Raw genomic sequence first — 22,573 nt, forward strand, 5'->3', positions numbered from 1 at the left:
GGAGGAACACGGAGCGGTCAGGAGGAGGAACATGGAGCGGTCAGGAGGAGGAACATGGAGCGGTCAGGAGGAACACGGAGCGGTCAGGAGGAACATGGAGCGGTCAGGAGGAACATGGAGCGGTCAGGAGGAACATGGAGCGGTCAGGAGGAACACGGAGCGGTCAGGAGGAACATGGAGCGGTCAGGAGGAACATGGAGCGGTCAGGAGGAACATGGAGCGGTCAGGAGGAACATGGAGCGGTCAGGAGGAACATGGAGCGGTCAGGAGGACCGTTCTGAACCAACTTGTAATAAAGATCCACATAAACATGGGAACGGTGGCACTAATGACGCGCTGTGATTCCAATGTTGACATGGATTATTTGGGAACCGAGCTTCACTGCGGCTTCTACAACAGAACTGCGTTTCCGCGTCTCTGATTGGCCAGGTCATTTCTGTTCATGTGACATGTACGCCCAATCGTGGGACCGCAAGTTTCTACACTGGTTAAGCTTAGGCACTCGTTCGAAGTTGGTTAAGGTTATAGTTTGTCTTAGAGCATGGCGATAGAACGCCAGGTAGTTTGCAGGCTGTTAGAGCCGGAAATAGGCGCAGAACTTGCTGTCCCACGATTGGCGCTGACCTGGCCAATCAGAGCGCAAAACTCGAACGCAGAAACGCAGTTCTGTTGTAGAGGAGGTGCACCTGCTGTCATTCACTTCTCCTTCATGAGAACACATCCATATCACACTGGTTAATAAATGGTAACACGTATAACTAAATAACGAACCCCCTACTGTACTGTATGGCTTCGACGTGGAGGAGAGGAGAGCTCCTTTCGGGGCGTTTTATACGGACAACATACAGTTGTTATTCGACGCACGAGGCAAAACTAAAATAAATAAACGTAGGTAAATGGTAAATGGTGCATTTATATAACTCTTTTATCCAAAGCGCTTTACAATTTTGTTCCTCACATTCACCCACTCACTCACTCACTCACACACCGACGGCGGAGGCGACCATATTGCAAGGTGCCGACCTGCTCATCGGGAGCAGTTAGGGGTTAAAAAGTGTCTTGCTCAAGGACACTTCGACACGCTGCGGGAATCGAAGCGGGAACTGCTCTACCTCCTGAGCCACTGTCGCCCTCTGTACGTAGGTTACGTATGATGACTAAACAAAGTCACGGGACGTGATGTAAAAAGGGAGGGATGCGCTCGTGTGAAATTATTCAACAGCAGCGGTTCAATTATTTACATTGACAAGAGGCGGCTACTAGCTAACGGCAACATTCCACACACCTCCAACTGGGGCTGTAGAGACACCTCCTCACTGTCCTACTGACACCAGGTGTCTGTACTGGGGCTGTAGAGACACCTCCTCACTGTCCTACTGACACCAGGTGTCTGTACTGGGGCTGTAGAGACACCTCCTCACTGTCCTACTGACACCAGGTGTCTGTACTGGGGCTGTAGAGACACCTCCTCACTGTCCTACTGACACCAGGTGTCTGTACTGGGGCTGTAGAGACACCTCCTCACTGTCCTACTGACACCAGGTGTCTGTACTGGGGCTGTAGAGACACCTCCTCACTGTCCTACTGACACCAGGTGTCTGTACTGGGGCTGTAGAGACACCTCCTCACTGTCCTACTGACACCAGGTGTCTGTACTGGGGCTGTAGAGACACCTCCTCACTGTCCTACTGACTGAGTCCAGTCCTACACAGTGTAACCGCTATACCATTTTAAGGTACCAAGCAACCATGGTTCTGAACCGTAAACCCTTCCGGTAACACCGAGCCCACGTGGTCCAGGTTTATGTTGCACACTGTTACATCTGCACTTCTTTTGCTTGTATTGTACTTGTTCTGTATAATGACAATACATTTGAATCTAATGTAATCTAATGTAATCTAATCTAATCTAATCACAGCTCCAATTGTGACAGCCAGGGGGGAAAAACGTCACACGTTCAAGTTGCTAGCAATATCAAATTGCAACAGTGGACTTTGTCATTTAATATACATTATTAAACTGCACTAGATTAATATACATTATTAAACTGCACTAGATTAATATACATTATTAAACTGCACTAGATTACCAGATTGTTGTGTGTATTTTCTGATGTCGTCATACTGTTGTATTTAGGTAGATAGATGTCGTCATACTGTTGTATTTAGGTAGATAGATGACATCATACTGTTGTATTTAGGTAGATAGATGTCATACTGTTGTATTTTTAAGCATTACATCACGCGCAGGAGTGGTTTGTGAACAATAAACCATGCCTAGGGGTGGTCGTTAGACCCCCCATGGCATGGTTTATTGTTCACAAATCACGACTGCAAGTGGTGTAATGCTTTTATACAACTGCCACATTCATCCAACCTTATTGCTATACAATAAACACACATTAATCGAAGATTTATTGAAAAAACCATCCGCCAGAAAAAGTAGTTCCCACAACAGCAAAAAAGAGAAATTGCCTCCATGTGGAAGCAGCTCGGAAGTGCATCCAACCAACTAACACATCCAACTGTGTGTTATTGGAATCCAACTGCCTTTCAACTAAGACATCCAACCAACTAACACATCCAACTGTCTTTCAACTAAGACATCCAACAAACTAACACATCCAACTGTCTTTCAACTAAGACATCCAACCAACTAACACATCCAACTGCCTTTCAACTAAGACATCCAACCAACTAACACATCCAACTTTTCTTTAGTTTTTAATTATGAAGTTAGTGGTTGTTATTGGAATGATTGATTGATTGATTGAAAATTGTATTACCAGATGCAGAATGGGTACAATACAGTACGGCTCAATACACACAATTGTTAAGGGGATGCAGACCTACTTTTTTATTATTATCTTTTTCCCCCTCCATTTTCCTCCGATTTTCTCCCATCCCAATGTTAGTCGTATGCCAATTCCCAATCCCTTCCTGGTCGCTGCGCACTTACCCCCCACAGTCAGATCATCTGGGAGAGTGGAGGCTACCACGTGCTTCCTCCGACACACGTCCAGCCAATCACCGCTTCTTTTCACCTGGCAGCGCGGATTCTCACTGAGAGGGCGTAGCGTGTGGGAGGATCACACTATCCCCCTCAGGTCCTATCCGCGCTTAGCAGGCGCCCCGACCGAACTGTAGGAGTCGCTGTTTACAACGACCCGGACCCACCCCGCCAGCTTCTCCCACCCTCTAATACAGCCAATTGTATTAGTGTGGACGGCCAGCCAAGCTGGTGACAACCCCGGAGCTGTGAGCTCCGGGGTTGGTGACGAACGCAATCTCCGCTCGGCCACCTAACCGCCTTGCAGACCTACTTTCTATAGAACTTCATTCTTAGATGCTTCTATAGAAAGTAGGTAAAACAAATTAAAACGTTTTCTTTGCCCTATAGGAAAAAAAAGTTTTCTTCGCCCTATTTTTTTATTTATTTTTTTAAACCTACTGTAGAGGGCCTAAACTTAACCAGTTGGAAACCAAGCGTACAGTAATAAAATTAGCAATCAATCAATCAACTCAATAGGCCATGCTCACTTAGAACAGCGCAGCACCCAGCTCTCTCTCAGTCTGACTATCCCCCGCGTTGCAGACAGGAGTGTGTGTGTGTGTGTGTGCGTGTGTGTGTGTGTGTGTGCGTGCGTGTGTGCGTGTGTGTGTGTGTGTGTGTGTGTGTGTGTGTGTGTGTGTGTGCTTGGGGTGGGTGGAGACTGAGCCAGCGTCGGACAGTGTGAGAGTGAGGGCTGCAGTCAGAGAGAATGAAAAGAAAATTGAAAAAGAAATAGCAAATTAATCAATCAATCAATCCGCGATTTTTCTTTTGTTACACAATGATTCAAGACCCATCAATTACATCATCCAACATTGTTTAAAGGACTAAGACATTCGCTGTGACAGAATCGCTTGATATTTAGTAGTTTAGTCGTTATCAACATATCCATTTGTTAAATTATTGTCCGGCATCTTGTGATCCGGCGGAGTGATGTGATGTGATTCGGTTGTGGGCGGGTCCTGGGCCAGCAGCGTGGAATTGTGAAGAATAAACACGTGTAAAATGACCGTTTCAGCAAATCAGAATCGAGAAATTTGCATGCCGTTGTATAAAGGTAGATAGATGACATCATACTGTTGTATTTAGGTAGATAGATGTCATACTGTTGTATTCAGGTAGATAGATGTCATCATACTGTTGTATTTAGGTAGATATATGTCATCACACTGTTGTATTTAGATAGATAGATGTCATCATACTGTTGTATTTAGGTAGATAGATGACATCATACTGTTGTATTTAGGTAGATAGATGACATCATACTGTTGTATTTAGGTAGATAGATGTCATCACACTGTTGTATTTAGGTAGATAGATGTCATCATACTGTTGTATTTAGGTAGATAGATGTCATCATACTGTTGTATTTAGGGAGATAGATGTCATCACACTGTTGTATTTAGGTAGATAGATGTCATCATACTGTTGTATTTAGGTAGATAGATGTCATCATACTGTTGTATTTAGGGAGATATATGTCATCATACTGTTGTATTTAGGTAGATAGATGTCATCACACTGTTGTATTTAGGGAGATAGATGTCATCATACTGTTGTATTTAGGTAGATAGATGTCATCACACTGTTGTATTTAGGGAGATAGATGTCATCATACTGTTGTATTTAGGTAGATAGATGTCATACTGTTGTATTCAGGTAGATGTCATCATACTGTTGTATTTAGGTAGATGTCATCATACTGTTGTATTTAGGTAGATAGATGTCATACTGTTGTATTTAGGTAGATAGATGACATCATACTGTTGTATTTAGGGAGATAGATGTCATCATACTGTTGTATTTAGGTAGATAGATGTCATCATACTGTTGTATTTAGGGAGATAGATGTCATCACACTGTTGTATTTAGGGAGATAGATGTCATCATACTGTTGTATTTAGGTAGATAGATGTCATCATACTGTTGTATTTAGGTAGATAGATGTCATCACACTGTTGTATTTAGGGAGATAGATGTCATCATACTGTTGTATTTAGGTAGATAGATGTCATCATACTGTTGTATTTAGGTAGATAGATGTCATACTGTTGTATTCAGGTAGATGTCATCATACTGTTGTATTTAGGTAGATGTCATCATACTGTTGTATTTAGGTAGATAGATGTCATACTGTTGTATTTAGGTAGATAGATGACATCATACTGTTGTATTTAGGTAGATAGATGATGTCATACTGTTGTATTGCCACATTGCGTTGTCTTCCTCTGCTCTGGCTGCGTGAATACTTTGGGCAGCCAAAGAGTGCTTCCGCGTTCGAGTTTTGCGCTCTGATTGGCCAGGTCAGCGCCAATCGTGGGACAGCAAGTTCTGCACCTATTTCCGGCTCTACCAGCCTGCAAACTACCTGGCGTTCTATCGCCATGCTCTAAGACAAACTCTAACCTTAACCAACTTCGAAAGAGTGCCTAAGCTTAACCGTCGGAATCAGGGCAGGCGTTCTATCGCCATGCTCTAAGTCTAAGACAAACTCTAACCTTAACCAACTTCGAACGAGCGCCTAAGCTTAACCAGGCTAGAAACTTGCGGTCCCACGATTGGGCGTACATGTCACATGACCAGAAATGACCTGGCCAATCAGAGACGCGGAAACACTCTTCGGCTGCCCAAAGTATTCAGGCGCTCTGGCTGGCAGAGCAGAGCTGGGGAAGGCTCGTCAGGCTAATTGGGGCACACCTGGGCCGGTGTGTCCCAGCCAAGATATTAGAGAGAGGCTGCCTCTGGTCTCCGGCGAACTCCCCACATATTTGGTCTAGGGCTGGGCGATAAAACGATAACGATAATTATCGCGATATATTTTAATAATCGATAGATAATCATTTTAAAAAGAAATATTACCTGCAACAGGGCAGTTTTAAAACCAGAGACAGTGGGCAGACTTGTCTTTCTTGCCTGCAACTTAAAGTAATGGCTTTGCTTGTCCAAATAACAATACTGACCAAATTGAGATTTATTTTTCTCTTGTCCATTTATTTATTTTTTATCTTGTCCGTTATTAAATTGTGCCTGTGTCTCCCCATTCTTGTTGCGAGCTTGAGCCAGTTCGTAACAGTAGATAGATGTCATACCGTTATATCCATAATACTGAGCAGTAGGGCTGACCCCTATTAATCGATTAGTCGACTAATCGGTCGAAAGGAGCCGTAGTCGACTGGCCAACCTCTTAGTCGAATATAATAAAAAAAAAATATATATATATATATATATATTTTTTATCATTCTTTCCAAAAGAAAAGAGGCCTAGAAGCGTGGCTAACGCTAATGGCACGCATACCAGAGGCTAACTGCCTACGAAAACAGGCACAGAGGCACTGAAAGAGGATTTCACCCATCTAATGCACACTAGACTAGACAAATATCAAGATGTATCCATCAGTGGACCAATTGCATGCTTTTGCAGAGGACAAGAAGCCTTCAGTCGACTCCTTCAGACATTAAGCACCCCCCACGGCCCAAATGGAATGATAAAAAAAAAAAAAAAAAGTTTTAAAAATATTATACTTATTTTTTTGTCGACCAATAGTCGACTAACGGCAAATTTTGGCCAATCCTAGTCGACCATCCAAATCCTTAGTCGGGGACAGCCCTACTGAGCAGTGATCCAATCCACTGCTTCTGCTGAACAGGATAGACGTACACCATCGATTTGGCATCATTGGAAAGAATGACTGATATATAATGTATTTTTCTCCATTAGGGAGATCTGACATGATGCTTCTATATGTGTCAGACATGCAGCAGATCAAGTCACTTTGCCTTGATTTCTGGAATGATACTGAGAGAGCCATTTCAACTGAGGTGCTTTGATCCCGGTATCCTGTTTGAGCCTGTTATCAGAGCGATATCAGACACCAGTCTCAGTATCAGTGCATCCCTACTGTTTCTCTCCAGTCCCTCCACTGGACTCGGGTCTCTCTCAGCTGCACGCGACTCCCGTCAGTCTGCCAAGCCGGAGAGACTATGAGCTGCTCCATCCTTCCATCAACAGCCTGCATGTGACAGGGATTCTCTCTCTTTATCTCCCATCCCTCCCTCCCTCCTGTTTCTCATCCCTCCTGTCTCTCATCCCTTCCTCTGGCCCCCCTCTCATGTCTCTCTCTCTCTCTCTCTTTATCTCCCATCCCTCCCTGCTGTTTCTCATCTCTCGTCCCTTCCTCTGTCCCTCTCTCTAACACTTTCTTTCGCCCCCTCTCTCTCTCATCTCTCTCCCTCTCTCTCTCTCTTACGTCTCTCATGTCTCTCTCATATCTCTCTCTTATGTCTCTCTCTCATCTCTCTCATGTCTCTCATCTCTCTCTCTAATTTCTCTCTCTCTCTCATGTCTCTTTCGTGTCTCTCTCTTTCATGTCTCTCTCATGTCTCTCTCATGTCTCTCTCAAATTTTTTTTGCACAGAGTGATAATAAATACATGAGAACTAGATGCAGACATAGGGGGGGAAATGATGGAATCTTTTATTTTTTTATTATTTCATGGAATATTTAACACATTCGTGGCCAACCACGTATATATACGTGTTTCGGATCCAACGCTTGAGGGCCAACCACGTATACGTGGTAAGGTTGTTTTGGCTTTTATTCCATTGTAATATCCTACTCAATGTCACCGAGTGGCACTGCAGATTTACCCTATTCTTGGGATTCGGAAAAGTGCATTACCGGCCAGATCCTCATAGGGGCGCTGTCTCGATAATGCAGTGTTCCCTGTTACAGACCGGTGTTTTTTTTCTTTTCATCATGGGTGGACTTTTTTGTTAGCCTGAAGCTATGCCTTTAGCATGTAGCCTGGAATACTTTTTGGGACGCTGAATTCAGTATGCAGTAAAGGAATATAGCATCAGCCAATGGACATATTGATCTACCAGATGGCGATCGATAACTGGGAAATCCTGTTTGGGATCCAACCAGCCCACGGTAAGAGCTTTTTCACGTAAATTACAGCCCGATCGGGCCTTGCTTTGATAGCCGACCAGCCGATCAGTGTATGAGGCTAATGAGGCTAATGCCGTTATTGGTAATCAATAATCAGAAACGACGTCCCCCGCTCCCCCCCTTTCATGCATTCATGGTGGACCATGATACAGATAATATGCATTTTGAGTTTTAGCTCTAGCTTGTGTATAGCCGAAACGCCATTCGATTTAACGTTATTAGCTTAGCGTCCTATATCTCGCCTTCCAGGAAATACCCCAGAACATTGCGGTATATAGTTCATATTCACGACGCTATAAAATGGGAACGTATTGATGAAACAATTATTTATTTAAGGGATATTGAAGGGACGGTTTATAGTGTCAATTGACAATGACAATGGACAGATAGCAATAATATAAAGTATAGATTTAGCTCTACAAACAGCCTCACGCACAATGAAAGGTTGTTATGATAAGCTGGCCTTATGGAGTGAGATTAGACGGATCCCAATGGCTGCGAAAGTGTTAAGAGGGGCCTTCCTCTTAAACCACTGTGAATGCTATAGCTATTTTATGTCATGTATAGGCACTCATGGTAGGGGCCTCTTTTTTGAAGCCCCCCCCCCTTCCATATCACCATGGCAGATGGCACCCCTGGAATTTACGACCCTGGCACATAATACTGACATGTTGCAAAATACGTTTACATAGTGAAGTGTAACGTTTATATTTTACTGCAGGAAACTCTCACTGTGCCTGATAATCCACTAAATACCACACACGTGACATTTACTATGCACTAAAAGCCCCACACCAGAATAATCCCAACAACACAATAAAATGCTTTAGGTCCTTCTCAGCGACCCTTGACCTTTGCCTTACAATAGTAATTCCGGAGCTGGCGACTAATGTAGAGATCTGCAGTTGTTTTATTTGACCATAATGTAGGAATACGGGAAACTGCAGCTAACTGCAATAAAGTAAACACAGTTAAACCAGGCCTGTAAAAACAACTCCTTCCAGCTCAGTCGCCTCATCATTGAGTCAGCAAATCAAAACACCAACATTACACAAGACAGATAGACTGTAAAGGAGATAGCTAGGAGCCAGATGGTACAAATCCCACTCTATGATGAGAGCGAGGGAGGGAGGGAGGGAGGGGGGGGAGGGAGAGGGAGAGAGAGAGTGAGAGAGAGAGAAGATACTGAGAGCAAGTGAGACACTGACAAGAGGCAAAGGAATGAGAGACAGAGAGAGATGGAGAGAGGGGGAGAGGAATGAGAGACAGAGAGAGGGGGAGAGAGATCAAATATGTCAGCTAAATGACTAAATCTAAATGTAGGAAAGAAAGCAAAAGAGAGAAAAAGAAAGAGAGTAGCAGGAGTCTCATGGAATCAGAGAGCTAGAAGGGAGAGAGAGATAACTAGAGTAGAGATAACACAGAGGAAAGGGAGAGAGAAAGAGAGGAGCGAGAACACAGAGGAAGGAGAGGAGAGAGAGAGAGGAGAGAATACAGAGGAAAGAGAGAGAGGAGAGTGGGGAGAGGAGAGGGAAAGAGGAGAGGGAACACAGAGGGAAGAGAGAGGAGAGAGAATATAAGAGGAAAGGGAGAGGGGAGAGTAGAGAGAAGAGGAGAGAGAACACAGAGAGAGAAAGAGAGGAGAGAGGAGAGCAAACACAGGAGAGATAAAGAGGAGAGAGCACACAGAGGAGAGATGAGAGAGAGAGAAAGAGAGGAAAGAGAACACAGAGGAGAGAGAGGAGAGAAAGAAAGAAAGATAGGAGAAAGAACATCAGAGGAAAGAGAGAGAGGAGGGGAGAGAGAACACAGAGAGAGAAAGAGAGGAGAGAGGAGAGCGAACACAGAGGAGAGATAAAGAGGAGAGAGCACACAGAGGAGAGATGAGAGAGAGAGAAAGAGAGGAAAGAGAACACAGAGGAGAGAGAGGAGAGAAAGAAAGAAAGATAGGAGAGAGAACATCAGAGGAAAGAGAGAGGAGGGGAGAGAGAACACAGAGGAAAGAGAGAGGAGGGGAGAGAGAACACAGAGGAAAGAGAGAGGAGAGAGAGGAGAGGAGAAAGAACACAGAAGAAAGAGAGAGAGAGAGAAAGATCAGAACAGAAAGAGTAGGAGACGAGTCTCTCAGAACCAGGGAGAAAGAGTCAGAGAAAGGAGAGAGAGGTATCTTTGATCTGGAGCCAGAGCAGAGCCCAGAGAGGCAGTGCAGGCTGGTAGGGAGAGAGGGGGGGGGGGATAGGGGGGGCAGGGTCCAGCCAGGGCTGCCAGTAGCACATTCCACGCAATCCCACTTCCTGTACGGAGGGGAGAGGAGCCACTGGCCTCCGAAACGAAACCTCCCCCCATTCCACCTCAACTGACTGGCTCAGGTATTCAGCGGCGTGGAAAGAACACAGAGCTGCAAGACTATTAAAACAAGAACAAGCCAACTAGTGGCAGGACGTCCAGTTATTCGAGACGAGCCTCACCCGGGGCAGAAAGTACAATGCAACTCATTCATGGGACGCACACATCAGTGAGCTGGGGAGGGGGGGGGGGCGTGAGTTACGGGTTTCCCAGCGTACTTAGTGGGTCTCTACGCTTAGGCTCTGCGCCCAGAAGTTTAAAGTCAGCAATCTTCCTGATGGCTCTCGCTCCAATTACAGAGCCATGCTATAAACACAGCCACACACAGAACGGAGAGAGGGAGAGAGAAAGAGAGAGAGAGAGGGAGAGGGAGAGAGAGGGAGAGAGAGAGAGAGGGAGAGGGAGAGAGAGAGAGAGAGAGAGAGAGAGAGGGAGAGAGAGAGAGAGGGTTACCTCGACACTCTCCAGAGACGTGGAGCGGCGGAGCTTGGCCCTGCGGACTCCAGCGGGGGGCGAGTCCGTCGGCTCCGTCCTGAATGGCGGAGAGTCCTCCGAGGTGGCGGTGAGCTCCGGGTCGGGCTGGTCCGGTCGAGACCTGCGGCCGTAGCGCTTGGACCCCTTCACGAACTTGGGCTTCACCTCCTCGGGCACGACTGGAGGGATGGTGAGAAGGAGGAGAGGAGAGGAGAGAGAGGAGAGGTCAAGAAGAGAGGAGGAGAGGAGATGAGAGGTCAAGAGGAGAGGAGGAGAGGAGAGGTCAAGAGGAGAGGAGAGGTTAAGAGGAGAGGAGGAGAGGAGAGGTCAAGAGGAGAGGAGAGGTTAAGAGGAGAGGAGATGAGGAGGAGAGGATGACAGATTCCAACTCAGTTCGTGAATTTGATTGCATTTGAGTGAGACGTTTGGGATTACGTCTGAGATTTTGTGAAGTGTCCTTTTAACCGAAAGAGTGTCGTTCTAAATAGACCCACGTCTATTTCCTGTGGCAGTGCAAGGTCCTTAGAAGAAAAAAGAAAAGAAAAAAGGTCTAGACGTCGACGGTGTTTCCTCGACAACAAAGCGGCAAAATATGCGCCTGCGGGCCCGTTGCCATAGCAGCGTTGCGACCAGGAAGTGAATGAAACGCTGGTCCCGGTCAGCACGCACGCCGCTGGTTAACTTCTCTCCTGCGTCGGTAACCAAACCCTTGTTGTTGTTGTATAGAACAGGAAATGAACCCGGGTTCCAAGCCGCTCGCTACCAACACGTTTCCACCGAAACCTTCGACAGAACCGCCCAGGTGCAACTCTGCCTCGTCCAGAAAGACCGCACGGCAACAATTGCAAACAGACGGTGCACTTGGCGTCAGCGTGCCAGTGTTTGAGGTTTCTGGGCACTAGGGAGAGTCCGGGCACAGCCAGAAAATACACACTGGTCTGGTAAATTAGAGGTTGGCCAAACCCTTGTCATGAAGGAATGCTGCCGTCGTCGCTTTAAATAGGCCAACTGTGGGGTTTGTTGAGCTTTGGGTTTAATACACTAGATCCCTCTGAAGGCTCTGGAGGAGAAAGGAGCACAGCAGTCCTCCTGCTAGTCCGGGGAACAATAACCCTAAAGCGTTTCACAAAGCAAACAACGCCAAAGACTCACGAGGAACAGATCGCTTTACCTCGGCTGACAAAGAGACTGCGATGAGACGAGGGACTGCCCTACAGACTATTATATAATGGTCGAGCAAAAACACACTAGATCAATTATTTAGTTGAGCTGCTTTTACTTGATTTCGAGTATAAAACGTGAAATATTCAACATCACTCTGTCTTTCATGTCGGCCGTGAGGCTAATTAGGACAAGAGGTTATAAACATTCTCATGCGTAAATGGTAAATGGTGCATTTATATAACAGCTTTTATCCAAAGCGCTTTACAATTTGTTCCTCACATTTTTACCCATTCACTCACAAATTCACACACCAACGGCGGAGGCGACCATGCGAGGTGCCGACCTGCTCATCGGGAGCAATTATGGGTTAAGTGTCTTGCTCAAGGACACTTCCGACACGCTGCCCGGGAGGAGCAGGAATCGAATCGGGAACCTCCAGGCTCCGGATTACCAGACGACTGCTCTACCTCCCGAGCCAACCAGAGCGTTTGAACGGGGAATGAAAACAACACATAATAGACACACGATATTCAACCAGGCATGAATGTAGCCTACTTGTGCATAATACAAGAGAAGTGGAAACACAATCTCATGAAGATCACTCACGTCACGGGTTGCCCCATTTTGGAGGGCATCGGCCCCCTGTGCACTGAGCAGAGGGACAAGGGATCGAGCTGGTTTGGAGCGAGGTCATGTGTGTAGCCTCTCCGGGAGAGAGTCGCATGAGATGTAACTTTGATCTGGCCTGATCTCGTGGTTAGCTTCAGGATCAATTCATAAAACCATTTCACAGGAAGGGTTCACAATGCAACACTTCACGTACTTGTTTCTGTAATATTAGACATTATTAATATTACGTTTTTCGATAGTTTCGATTTTAATATCCTATACACTCTCACAGACCTCAGTCTTATCATTGGAACTCATTCTGAGACCCCGAGAGTGCAATGCCGGCCGAATCCTGCTAGGTGGCAGTATCGCCCACCCTTTGAAACCTTATTGTTATTTCACACTGTGTGTTACATTATATATGGTCCGGGCGGAGAATTTAGACCAAGCCAAGTGAATCACTTCATCCGAGCACTTTGGAACACGTTCAGCACACTTCATGCATATTTTGTGCCAGTTCATGTCAGGGACCCGATGTACATCAATACTGGAAATCGCGATCAGACAATTGGAACATTCTTTTTGGGATACCTCCTAGTAAAGGTAAGGACTATATGACATCAATCCTACTTTGATCCAACAATGATTTCAGAAATCGCAATGATCATATGTAACATACTCAAACGTATGCCGCTGCAGGCGATCAGAGCATCAACGCCACCCAGTCGCCCCACATAATGCCTATTATATACCTTTGATTTTGAAATAGTAACGTGTCTAGGCGAGCAACGTGAACGACTTTAGCTAAATTCACATATCGCTCCATAACTCAGCTTTTCAGGAATTAGCCCGGATCACTCTGAAACTATACAATATTCACCACGGGATAACACGCAAACGTATACATGAAAAAATTTACTTTTTTACATGTTGGACGAGAGATAGTGACTGTCAAATGAGCCATAGTATTGTCTCCATAGCTATAATATAGAATATAGATATAGCTCTGCAAACATTGTGACGCACGGTGAAAATAGGCAATGGAAAGCTGGCACATTGACTACAGGGATGAGGGTAATAGCTGAATGAGTTAAATGGACAGGAAGGACAATACATTGCTATTTTCCAATGGTTTTCTAGCTCTAATTGATTGTGTAATTATTCCTATAAGTGGCATCAAATGGGGCGACAGTGCCTCAGGAGGTAGAGTGGTCGTCTGGTAATCAGAAGGTTCCCGGTTCTGCTTCCGATGAGCAGGTTGGCAGCTTGCACCTCTGCCGTCTGTGCGTTAATGTGTGAATGTGAGGAACAAAATTGTAAAGCGCTGTGGATAAAAGAGATATATATAAATGAACCATTTAACATCAAAGACATAGATCCTTCAGCTCCACGGTGTACAGTATATTGTGATTTCTTTGTTGCAGGGTTCTTTACATTCATACTCTTACATGTAACCTTCTATTGTTACATGACTACTATCCTATTGCATGATCATATCCCCATTAAAAAGAGCACTTTAGGATAACTGCAGACATGGTTCCCTGAACCATTTCTTAAACGTTCCTGCAGTTGGGCTTAACTACAGCGTGGCGCTCGATGTTTATGATTTCTGCTTTGGCGAAGGTTTCTGTCATCTCGGCTGCAACAAACACGCCAAGCTCCTGACTGATGGCCTCTATCTGCTCTGCCAACCTTCCCTCTGTCCACTCCCCTCCGTGTGTAGACATGTCAGCCACAGCTAGAACCAGTGTGAAACAACCAGACGGCTATATCCACGACAAGGTTGGAATTGCATCCAATCACACCGCACAGCGATCTATGACAGGCGATAAAGAAAGGACGTGGCATCATCAACCAGTCTGGTGAGAAGCAAGTCAAACCAACCACTGGCAAGGAGCCTCTATATCTTCATCCAATGCTGACACTCTGAGGCTGAGGGCCAATACAAGTGGGCCCCAAGATGCACGCTTATCAGAGGCAGCTTTATCCACGGTGACACACTGTCTTATCTTCAACACTCATCCACGTCGATTGATCTACGGACAATGGCAAACCACCAGCTGATGAATTGTTGGTCAACACTTCATCAGAATCAACACATCCTGCCTCGACGAGACCCACTTGACTTCTTAATCTTACATTTTTTTTATCCACTTTTTCTCCTCTTTTTCTATTTTTCTCCCATCCCAATTCCATTGTGCCAATTCTCCCCTCCCCTGTCTTGAAAGTTGCTCGCATATGCCCCCCACTGGCCGGTTGTAGGGAGGATAGAAGCCTTGCATCACGTGTCCCCTCCGATACACGAGGAGGCAGCCTGTCACATCTTTTCACCTGCCAGCGCGGACTCTCATTGGCGAGGTGTAACGTGTAGGAGGCTCACACTACCCCCGTCATTTCCTGTCTCTGCTGTGCAGGCATCCCCCAACCGACCTGTAGGAGTCGCTGTCCACAACGTCCAGATTACCACCCATCGACTTCCACCCCCTAACTCTGCCAATTGAGTTAGTATGACGGCCGGCCCAAGCCGGAGGCAACGCCGACAGCCGGAGTCGAACCCGGTGTCTCTTGCGTTGGTGACGAGCGCAATGTCCGCTGCGCCACCCAGCCGCTTGACTTCATAATCTTGACAGAGGGGGGAAACCTACGACGATGATTTACTCTTCTTTTGTCAAATATGTTGTTTTGAGACCTGAGAAGCTCCTCCGAGATGTCAATCATTCTGAACGATTCTCATCTGGAACGGCCCCTGTGATGACTTCTCCACGTCAGCGGAATATTAGAGTGGTACGCTGGTGCTGTTTAGAGTGTAACGCTGTTGCAGATTTGACCCGGGGTGGCGACTTTGGTGATTCATTGGGGCAGGAAATCCTGTAGTGTGTGTCCAGTCTCACCTGGCTCCAGGTAGCTGCTCTCCTCCTCTGAGGTACTGAAGTCCAGAGAGCGAGACAGAACGGCTACAAAACCCTCTTTGAACTCCTCGAAATTCACCTGCAAAATAAAGAGGAGGGATACTGAATATCTGATCCATGTGAATAAATGAAGTTTATTTTTCAGTCTTGTTTACAGATAAATCAAAAACACACTTGTGTGGACTTACAAAAAACTAAAAAGAATCACAAATTCAATTGTACATATTCAAGGTAAGCTCACACACAAAATCCAAAGTCAATGACCGAAAAAAAGGAATAGGCTGAAGCACATGCTTATTTTTGCCTATCCTTTACAAATTCTTAAAAACGAAATATATTTTAATATTTTTTAAGATAATTCTTTTTTTAAATATGCTGCAAGATATAATTTTTTGAAAAAAACAAATGTTTGATGTTTTACTCAAAACTGTACTGAATTATTTGATCCTTTAAGGCTTTTTTAAATCTCCCCTGAGAAGTACACAACTTCACCCCATCACTATAAGGCTATTCCATCATTTAACTCCCAAAATTGAAACACATCTAGCTTTTACATTAGTTATTACTGTTTTACATGTTTTAAGAATACATAACCGGGGCGCCCCAGTGGCGAACCACATAGCGCGCTCAGCCGCGACACGGCCGCGACACGGCCGACCCGGGTTCGATTCCCGAACCCGTCGTTATTTGCCGAATGTCTTCCCCCCACTCTGTCTCCCATTCCTCCTCTGTCTCTCTCTACTGGACTGCGCAGTAGAATAAATAAAGCGATAAAATGCCAAAAAAAATATATTAAAAAAATATAAAAAATACATAACCCTCTTAAATTATACTTTCCTTCTCTTGGTCTAAAGAGACATTGAATACAAACTGGTAGGCTTTTACTCTTAGCACGAAAAATTATTTCCAAGGTTGTTATGTACACCATATCTACAAATTTTAATGTGCAGGACTTTATGAATAATGGATTTGTCGATTCAAGGTAACTAGCTTTGTTTATTATTCTAATAGCTCTTTTCTGTAGTTTAATAATAGGATCTATATTTTTTCTGTCTGAATATACCTGCATACAATGCTTCTATATACCTACTTACACACCTGAATATAACCCATATAACTCTGTATGATAGCATGTACAATAATGCTGTATATATATCCACGTCTGTCTGTACAATCATACTATAGCAAAAGTACTATCGCACTTTACTGTTACATTCTCTCTGTACTAATTTATATATTTTATACCCAGTTTAATCACCTGTACATTGTATATTACTTTTGCACTTTACTGTTACATTTGCACTCTGTTTGGATGCCAAACTTTTGCACAAGTACAGTACAACGAAAAGAAGTTTGGCATCCAACCAGAGTGCAAATGTAACAGTAAAGTGCAAAAGTAATATACAATGTACAGGTGATTAAACTGGGTATAAAATATATAAATTAGTAGGGGTGGGAATCACCAGTTTCATCACGATACGATATCGATTCTTTGGTGGGCTAACTAACGTGGCTAACGTTCTGAGAGCTAACGTCGGGACCTGGCTGGTGCTGGCTACTAACGTGGCTAACGTTCTGAGAGCTAACGTCGGGACCTGGCTGGTGCTGGCTAACTAACGTGGCTAACGTTCCGTGATTTATTTACTTAGTAACACGGGTTGCTAAGGAATTTTGGTTTGAGGTTGAAGAAAGTGCACTTTTAGGTTGAAAGAACGGCCCTAATGTCAACGTGTTTCAATATAAGCGTTATGTATGGTGATAACGAGTATATTGTTAGCTCCGCCCGTTCTGCTACGGAGTTTCACAATACTGGGCGCCGGCGGATATGACTCGCGGGATTTTCAAAATAAGAGTATCGCAATATGAATCGATCTTTTTACGTTGCATCGATCTTATTTGATTATTGATAATAGATCGATATATCGATCTGGATCGATGTATCGTCCCACCCCTATAAATTAGTACTACTGACTGAGTAATAGTGCTAATCAGATGTATGTACAGAATTGTAGTATTAATATGTACAGTGATACAGGTAAAGACACTATGTTTCAAGTTCAAGTTTGTTTATTATTTTGTCATAATAAAATACCGAATACTTTATGATGAAATGCTTGTTTCTGTATGAGCCCCTGAGAGTGTGCTTCATACAGTAAAAACAAAAGTAATTAAGAAGTAAGTAAAAAGTAAGTAAAGGAATGTTCAGTCAATATACATGTATACAATATACAATACAGAGTAAAATGAGTAACAGTGGGGTACAATGCAGAAATGAAATGAGGTACAAAACTTAGGGTAAGGTGCAAATGAGGTATGAATGTAGTGCAAATCTCTTTAATAATAGATAAGTAGTGTCTAAAGTGAGTAAAGTGAGTGTAGATGATGGGTTGTTACATAGTGTCATTGTCATTGAGCATCCTGATGGCCTGGAGATAGAAGCTCCTTCTGAGTCTCTCTGTACTGGCCATGAGACTCCGGTAGCGCTTGCCTGACTGCAGCAGTTCAAAGAGGCAGTTGTTTGGGTGACTAGAGTCTTTGATTATTCTCTTAGCCTTGGCCCTGCAATGCTTGTTATAAATGTCCTGGAGAGTGGGAAGCCCACCTCCAATTGTGTGTTCGGCTGAACGGGCCACTCTTTGTAGTCTGCTGCGGTCTTGTGCTGTGCTATTCTCAAACCAGGAGGTGCGGCACGGTGGTGTAGTCGCCTCACAGCAAGAAGGTCCAGGGTTCGATTCCCGCTTGGGGACCAGGTTTTCTGCGTTGCCAGGTACCCAGGTGGGGTATCTCCCAGGCCTTTCTGTGTGGAGTTTGCATGTTCTCCCCGTGCTCGCAAAGGTAAGGGATATGTACAGATATAGATAATGATATAGTATCTACATTTACATTTAGTCATTTAGTTGACGCTTTTATCCAAAGCGACTTACAAGTTCTGTACAACAAGGGTACAACTCTGGCAGCTAAGGGTCAGTGTAAAAATTATTATATGCAGGTATGTACAGACAGGTGTGGAAAAATATATATTATTATGTTAAGAATAAAGCAACATTGAGAGCTTGTGTGGATATATATATATATATAGTAGACATTGAGAGCTCCATACCCTGGCGTAGTGGTGTGGATAGATAGATATATAGTAGACATTGAGAGCTCCATACCCTGGCGTAGTGGTGTGGATAGATAGATATATAGTAGACATTGAGAGCTCCATACCCTGGCGTAGTGGTGTGGATATATATATATATATATAGTAGACATTGAGTGCTCCATACCCTGGCGTAGTGGTGTGGATAGATATATATATAGTAGACATTGAGTGCTCCATACCCTGGCGTAGTGGTGTGGATAGATAGATAGATAGTAGACATTGAGAGCTCCATACCCTGGCGTAGTGGTGTGGATAGATATATATATAGTAGACATAGAGTGCTCCATATCCTGGCGTAGTGGTGTGGATAGATAGATAGATAGTAGACATTGAGAGCTCCATACCCTGGCGTAGTGGTGTGGATAGATAGATAGATAGTAGACATTGAGAGCTCCATACCCTGGCGTAGTGGTGTGGCCCCAGCAGGGTGTCCAGCAGCAGGGGCAGGTGAGCCTCCAGGTGCAGCTTCTGGCAGAGGGTCGTCAGCTCCTCCTTGTCCAGGTAGCCGGTGCCGGTGGTGTCGCAGCTGTCGAACTCCTCCCTCAGCTGGGCCACGTAGCGGTTCTGGTCGTCCTCATCCATCCCGGAGCATAATGCACCTCCGCCACCACCTGGACCGAAACCAGGCCAAGCCACAAGCACAGAGTCAAAAGCTGTGACCCCCCCAAAAGAAAATAAATACCTTACGTTTGGTGCCCAGAGAAGATGTAGTGGTTAAGGCCGACATGTTTCCACCTCTGGAAACACAAACACTCCTGCTGGCCTGGGATCAGAACTCACAAGAGCCTTCTCTCCTGTCCTGTGTCCTCCTCTCCTGTGTCCTTCCTACAGTCTTGATAAGGACAGAACACTAAGGAGAGTGGACCGCCCACTGTCCTTTAACACATTCAGGGCCAACCATGTATATATACGTTTCGGATCCAACGCTTGAGGGCCAACCACGTATACGTGGTAAGGTTGTTTTGGCTTTTATTCCATTGTAATATCCTACTCAATGTTACCCTGCGGCACTGCAGATTTACCCTACTCTTGGAATTCGGAAAAGTGCATTACCGGCCAGATCCTTATAGGGGCGCTGTCTCGATAATACAGTGTTCCCTGTTACAGACCGGTGTTTTTATTTTTTTTGGGGTGGGGTTCTGTTAGCCTAAAGCTATGCGTGTAGCCGATGGCCTGGAAAAGTCTTTGGGACGCTGAATTCAGTATGCAGTAAAGGAATATATCATCAGCCAATGGACATATGGATCTACCAGATGGCGATCGATAACTGGAAAATCCTTTTTGCAGTCCAACCGGCCACAGGTAAGAGCTTTTTCATGTAAATTACATGCTGATCAGGCCTTGTTATCATACTCAACCAGCCGATCAGCGAATAAGGCTACTGAGGCTAATGCCGTTATTGGTAATCAATAATCAGAAACAACGTCCCCCGCCCCCCCCCCCCCCCTTTCATGCATTCATGGTGGACCATGATACCGACAATATGCATTTTGAGTTTTAGCTCTAGCTTGTCTATAGCCGAAACACCATTCGATTTATCGTTATTATTAGCTTAGCACCCTTTATCTCGCGTTCCAGGAAATATACCAGAACATGCCGGTATATAGTTCATATTCACGACGCTATAAAATGGGAACGTATTGATGAAAAAAAAATTGTATAAGGGACGGTTTATAGTGTCAATTGACAATGAGAATGGACAGATAGCAATAATATAAAGTATAGATTTAGCTCTACAAACAGCCTCACGCACAATGAAAGTTTGTTTTGAAATGCTGGCCGTATAGCGTGGGATTAGACAGATCCCAATGGCCCCGAATGTGTTAAAAACAAGACAGAGCCTGATGTTTGTGTTGACTTGTTCTGCTACATTGTTATCTACAATGTTTGTTTTGTTGGGTTTCTTTTGTTGAGCTGCCATGTTGTCCGACGTCATCATCACACAAGTCAAATAGACCCGACTACTGTTCAGAGATGATGATGTTATTAAAGGGAAACAAAATGACTAAAGTAAAAAAAAAAAAATGCTTCTTCTTTTTAGATAATGTTTTGTTGTTGTAACACTTTCACCCTTTCACTACCACACTACAGAAGGTTAACCCTTTCACTACCACACTACAGAAGGTTAACCATTTCGCTACCACACTACAGAAGGTTAAGCTTTCAGACATCTGTGATGATACACAAGAATCAAGAAGAATAGAATCAAGAGGTTTATTTGGGAAGATACTCCACTCCTTCTATAGGGAGGTGTAGTCTGACGTCACTGGTTGTTCCACCCGTATAGGGATTTATCATTGGGAAAATGGATTATCTGCTATTTTTTATTTTTATTTTTTTTTCTCCTTTTTCCTCCGATTTTCTCCCATCCCAATGTTAGTCATTATGCCAATTCCCAATCCCCTTCCTGGTCGCTGCGCACTTACCCCCCACAGTCGGTCTGGGAGAGTGGAGGCTACCACGTGCTTCCTCCGACACACGTCCAGCCAATCAACCGCTTCTTTTCACCTGGCAGCGCGGATTCTCACTGAGAGGGCGTAGCGTGTGGAAGGATCACACTATCCCACTTAGATCCTATCCGCGCTTAGCAGGCGCCCCGACCGAACTGTAGGAGTCGCTGTTTACAACGACCCGGACCCACCCCGCCAGCTTCTCCCACCCTCTACTACTGCCAATTGTATTTAGTGTGAACGGCCAGCCAAGCTGGTGACAACCCCGGAGCTGTGAGCTGGATTCGAACAGGCAAATCCAGCCGCTCCGGGGTTGGTGACGAACGCAATCTCCATTACGCCACCTGACCGCCCATGATTATCGGCTATTGTAACAATTCTGCGGCATGGAAATTGAAAAGCTTTCCATTTTTGCACAAAATAAGTTCCCTTCTATGACTAACATTTGTTTATTGTTTAAACATTTTTGGTTGAAATAAAATTTTGCGATTTTTTTTATTGCGAATATTTTCATGTTGAGCTATAGATTGTGGATGAATAAGCACAGAAAGGTACACCATGCCAATGTTAATACTTTATTTGTTTTAAACGAGGCGATTTAGAAATGGGCAATTGCGTTGGACAGAGGGTGGAACACGAAAAACGGCAATGACGTAACCACTACACCTCCCTATTCCGGGGCTGTAGAGAGCATTCTGACTGGAAACATCACTGCCTGGTTTGGAAACATCACGGCACAGGACAGGAAGGCACTCCAGAGAGGGATGCGCTCAGCAGAGCGTACTACGGGTATTGCACTACCACCCCTGCAGGACTTATATAACAGGAGGTGCAAATCCAGAGCCTGCAGAATAATGAAAGACCCCCACCACCCCAACAACAGCCTGTTCAAGCTCAGGCAAGCGCCTACGTACACATGCTGCAAGAACACAGAGACTCCGGCTCAGCTTCTTCCCCCAGGCCATCAGAACACTGAACTCTCCACTAGAGCCATATGGAATCCGCGTTCACGGAATCGCGGACGGAATCGCGGAATTGAGCAATAGAAATGGAATAAAAAAATAAAAAAATAACTTTTTCTTTCTTTTTCAACTTTGTTCAACTTTGTCAGTGCTGTAAAGTTTAAACCTCCTCATTTGCATAATAACGCCTGCCCCCCTCTAGCTGCCAGCCGAGTGAGAGCGAGCGAGAGAGAGAGATAGACCCACGGTGGTGGACTTCCTCGAACGGGAGAGGGAGACTGCGTGTCTCCCTCTCCCTCTCCCGTTCGAGGAAGTCCACCACCGCGCTGCGCCACATCCCATGCTCCCGAACCGAGAGAGAGAGAACTGTAAACACTCTGCGTGTCTCCCTCTCCCTCTCCCGTTCGCGTGTATCACTTCCGCAATGGATTTGATTTCCGGGGTTGGCCTGATTGGCCACGTGAAAATGCCGGGTCGGCCCGGGGTGTCACAAGGTTAGGCGCTATAGAGAC

The 22,573-nt window shown here is 44.9% G+C and overlaps 1 protein-coding gene across 1 annotated transcript in view; it reads right to left on the reverse strand.

Annotated features, from left to right (window-relative positions):
- Window positions 1–22,573, reverse strand: part of ninl (ninein-like) — a 106,360-nt gene that overhangs the window by 79,913 nt on the left and 3,874 nt on the right. Inside the window, exons 2-4 of the mRNA XM_084322141.1 lie at window positions 19,049–19,260; window positions 15,487–15,583; window positions 10,802–11,001 (exon numbers count right to left, since the gene is read on the reverse strand). Of these exons, the coding sequence (XP_084178267.1) occupies window positions 10,802–11,001; window positions 15,487–15,583; window positions 19,049–19,231 (480 nt within the window). The 5' untranslated portion in view covers window positions 19,232–19,260. The remainder of the gene's footprint in view (window positions 1–10,801; window positions 11,002–15,486; window positions 15,584–19,048; window positions 19,261–22,573) is intronic.

Source organism: Notolepis coatsorum, assembly GCF_963971535.1.
Source record: "Notolepis coatsorum genome assembly, chromosome: 9".
In the NCBI taxonomy this organism is placed as follows: domain Eukaryota; kingdom Metazoa; phylum Chordata; class Actinopteri; order Aulopiformes; family Paralepididae; genus Notolepis; species Notolepis coatsorum.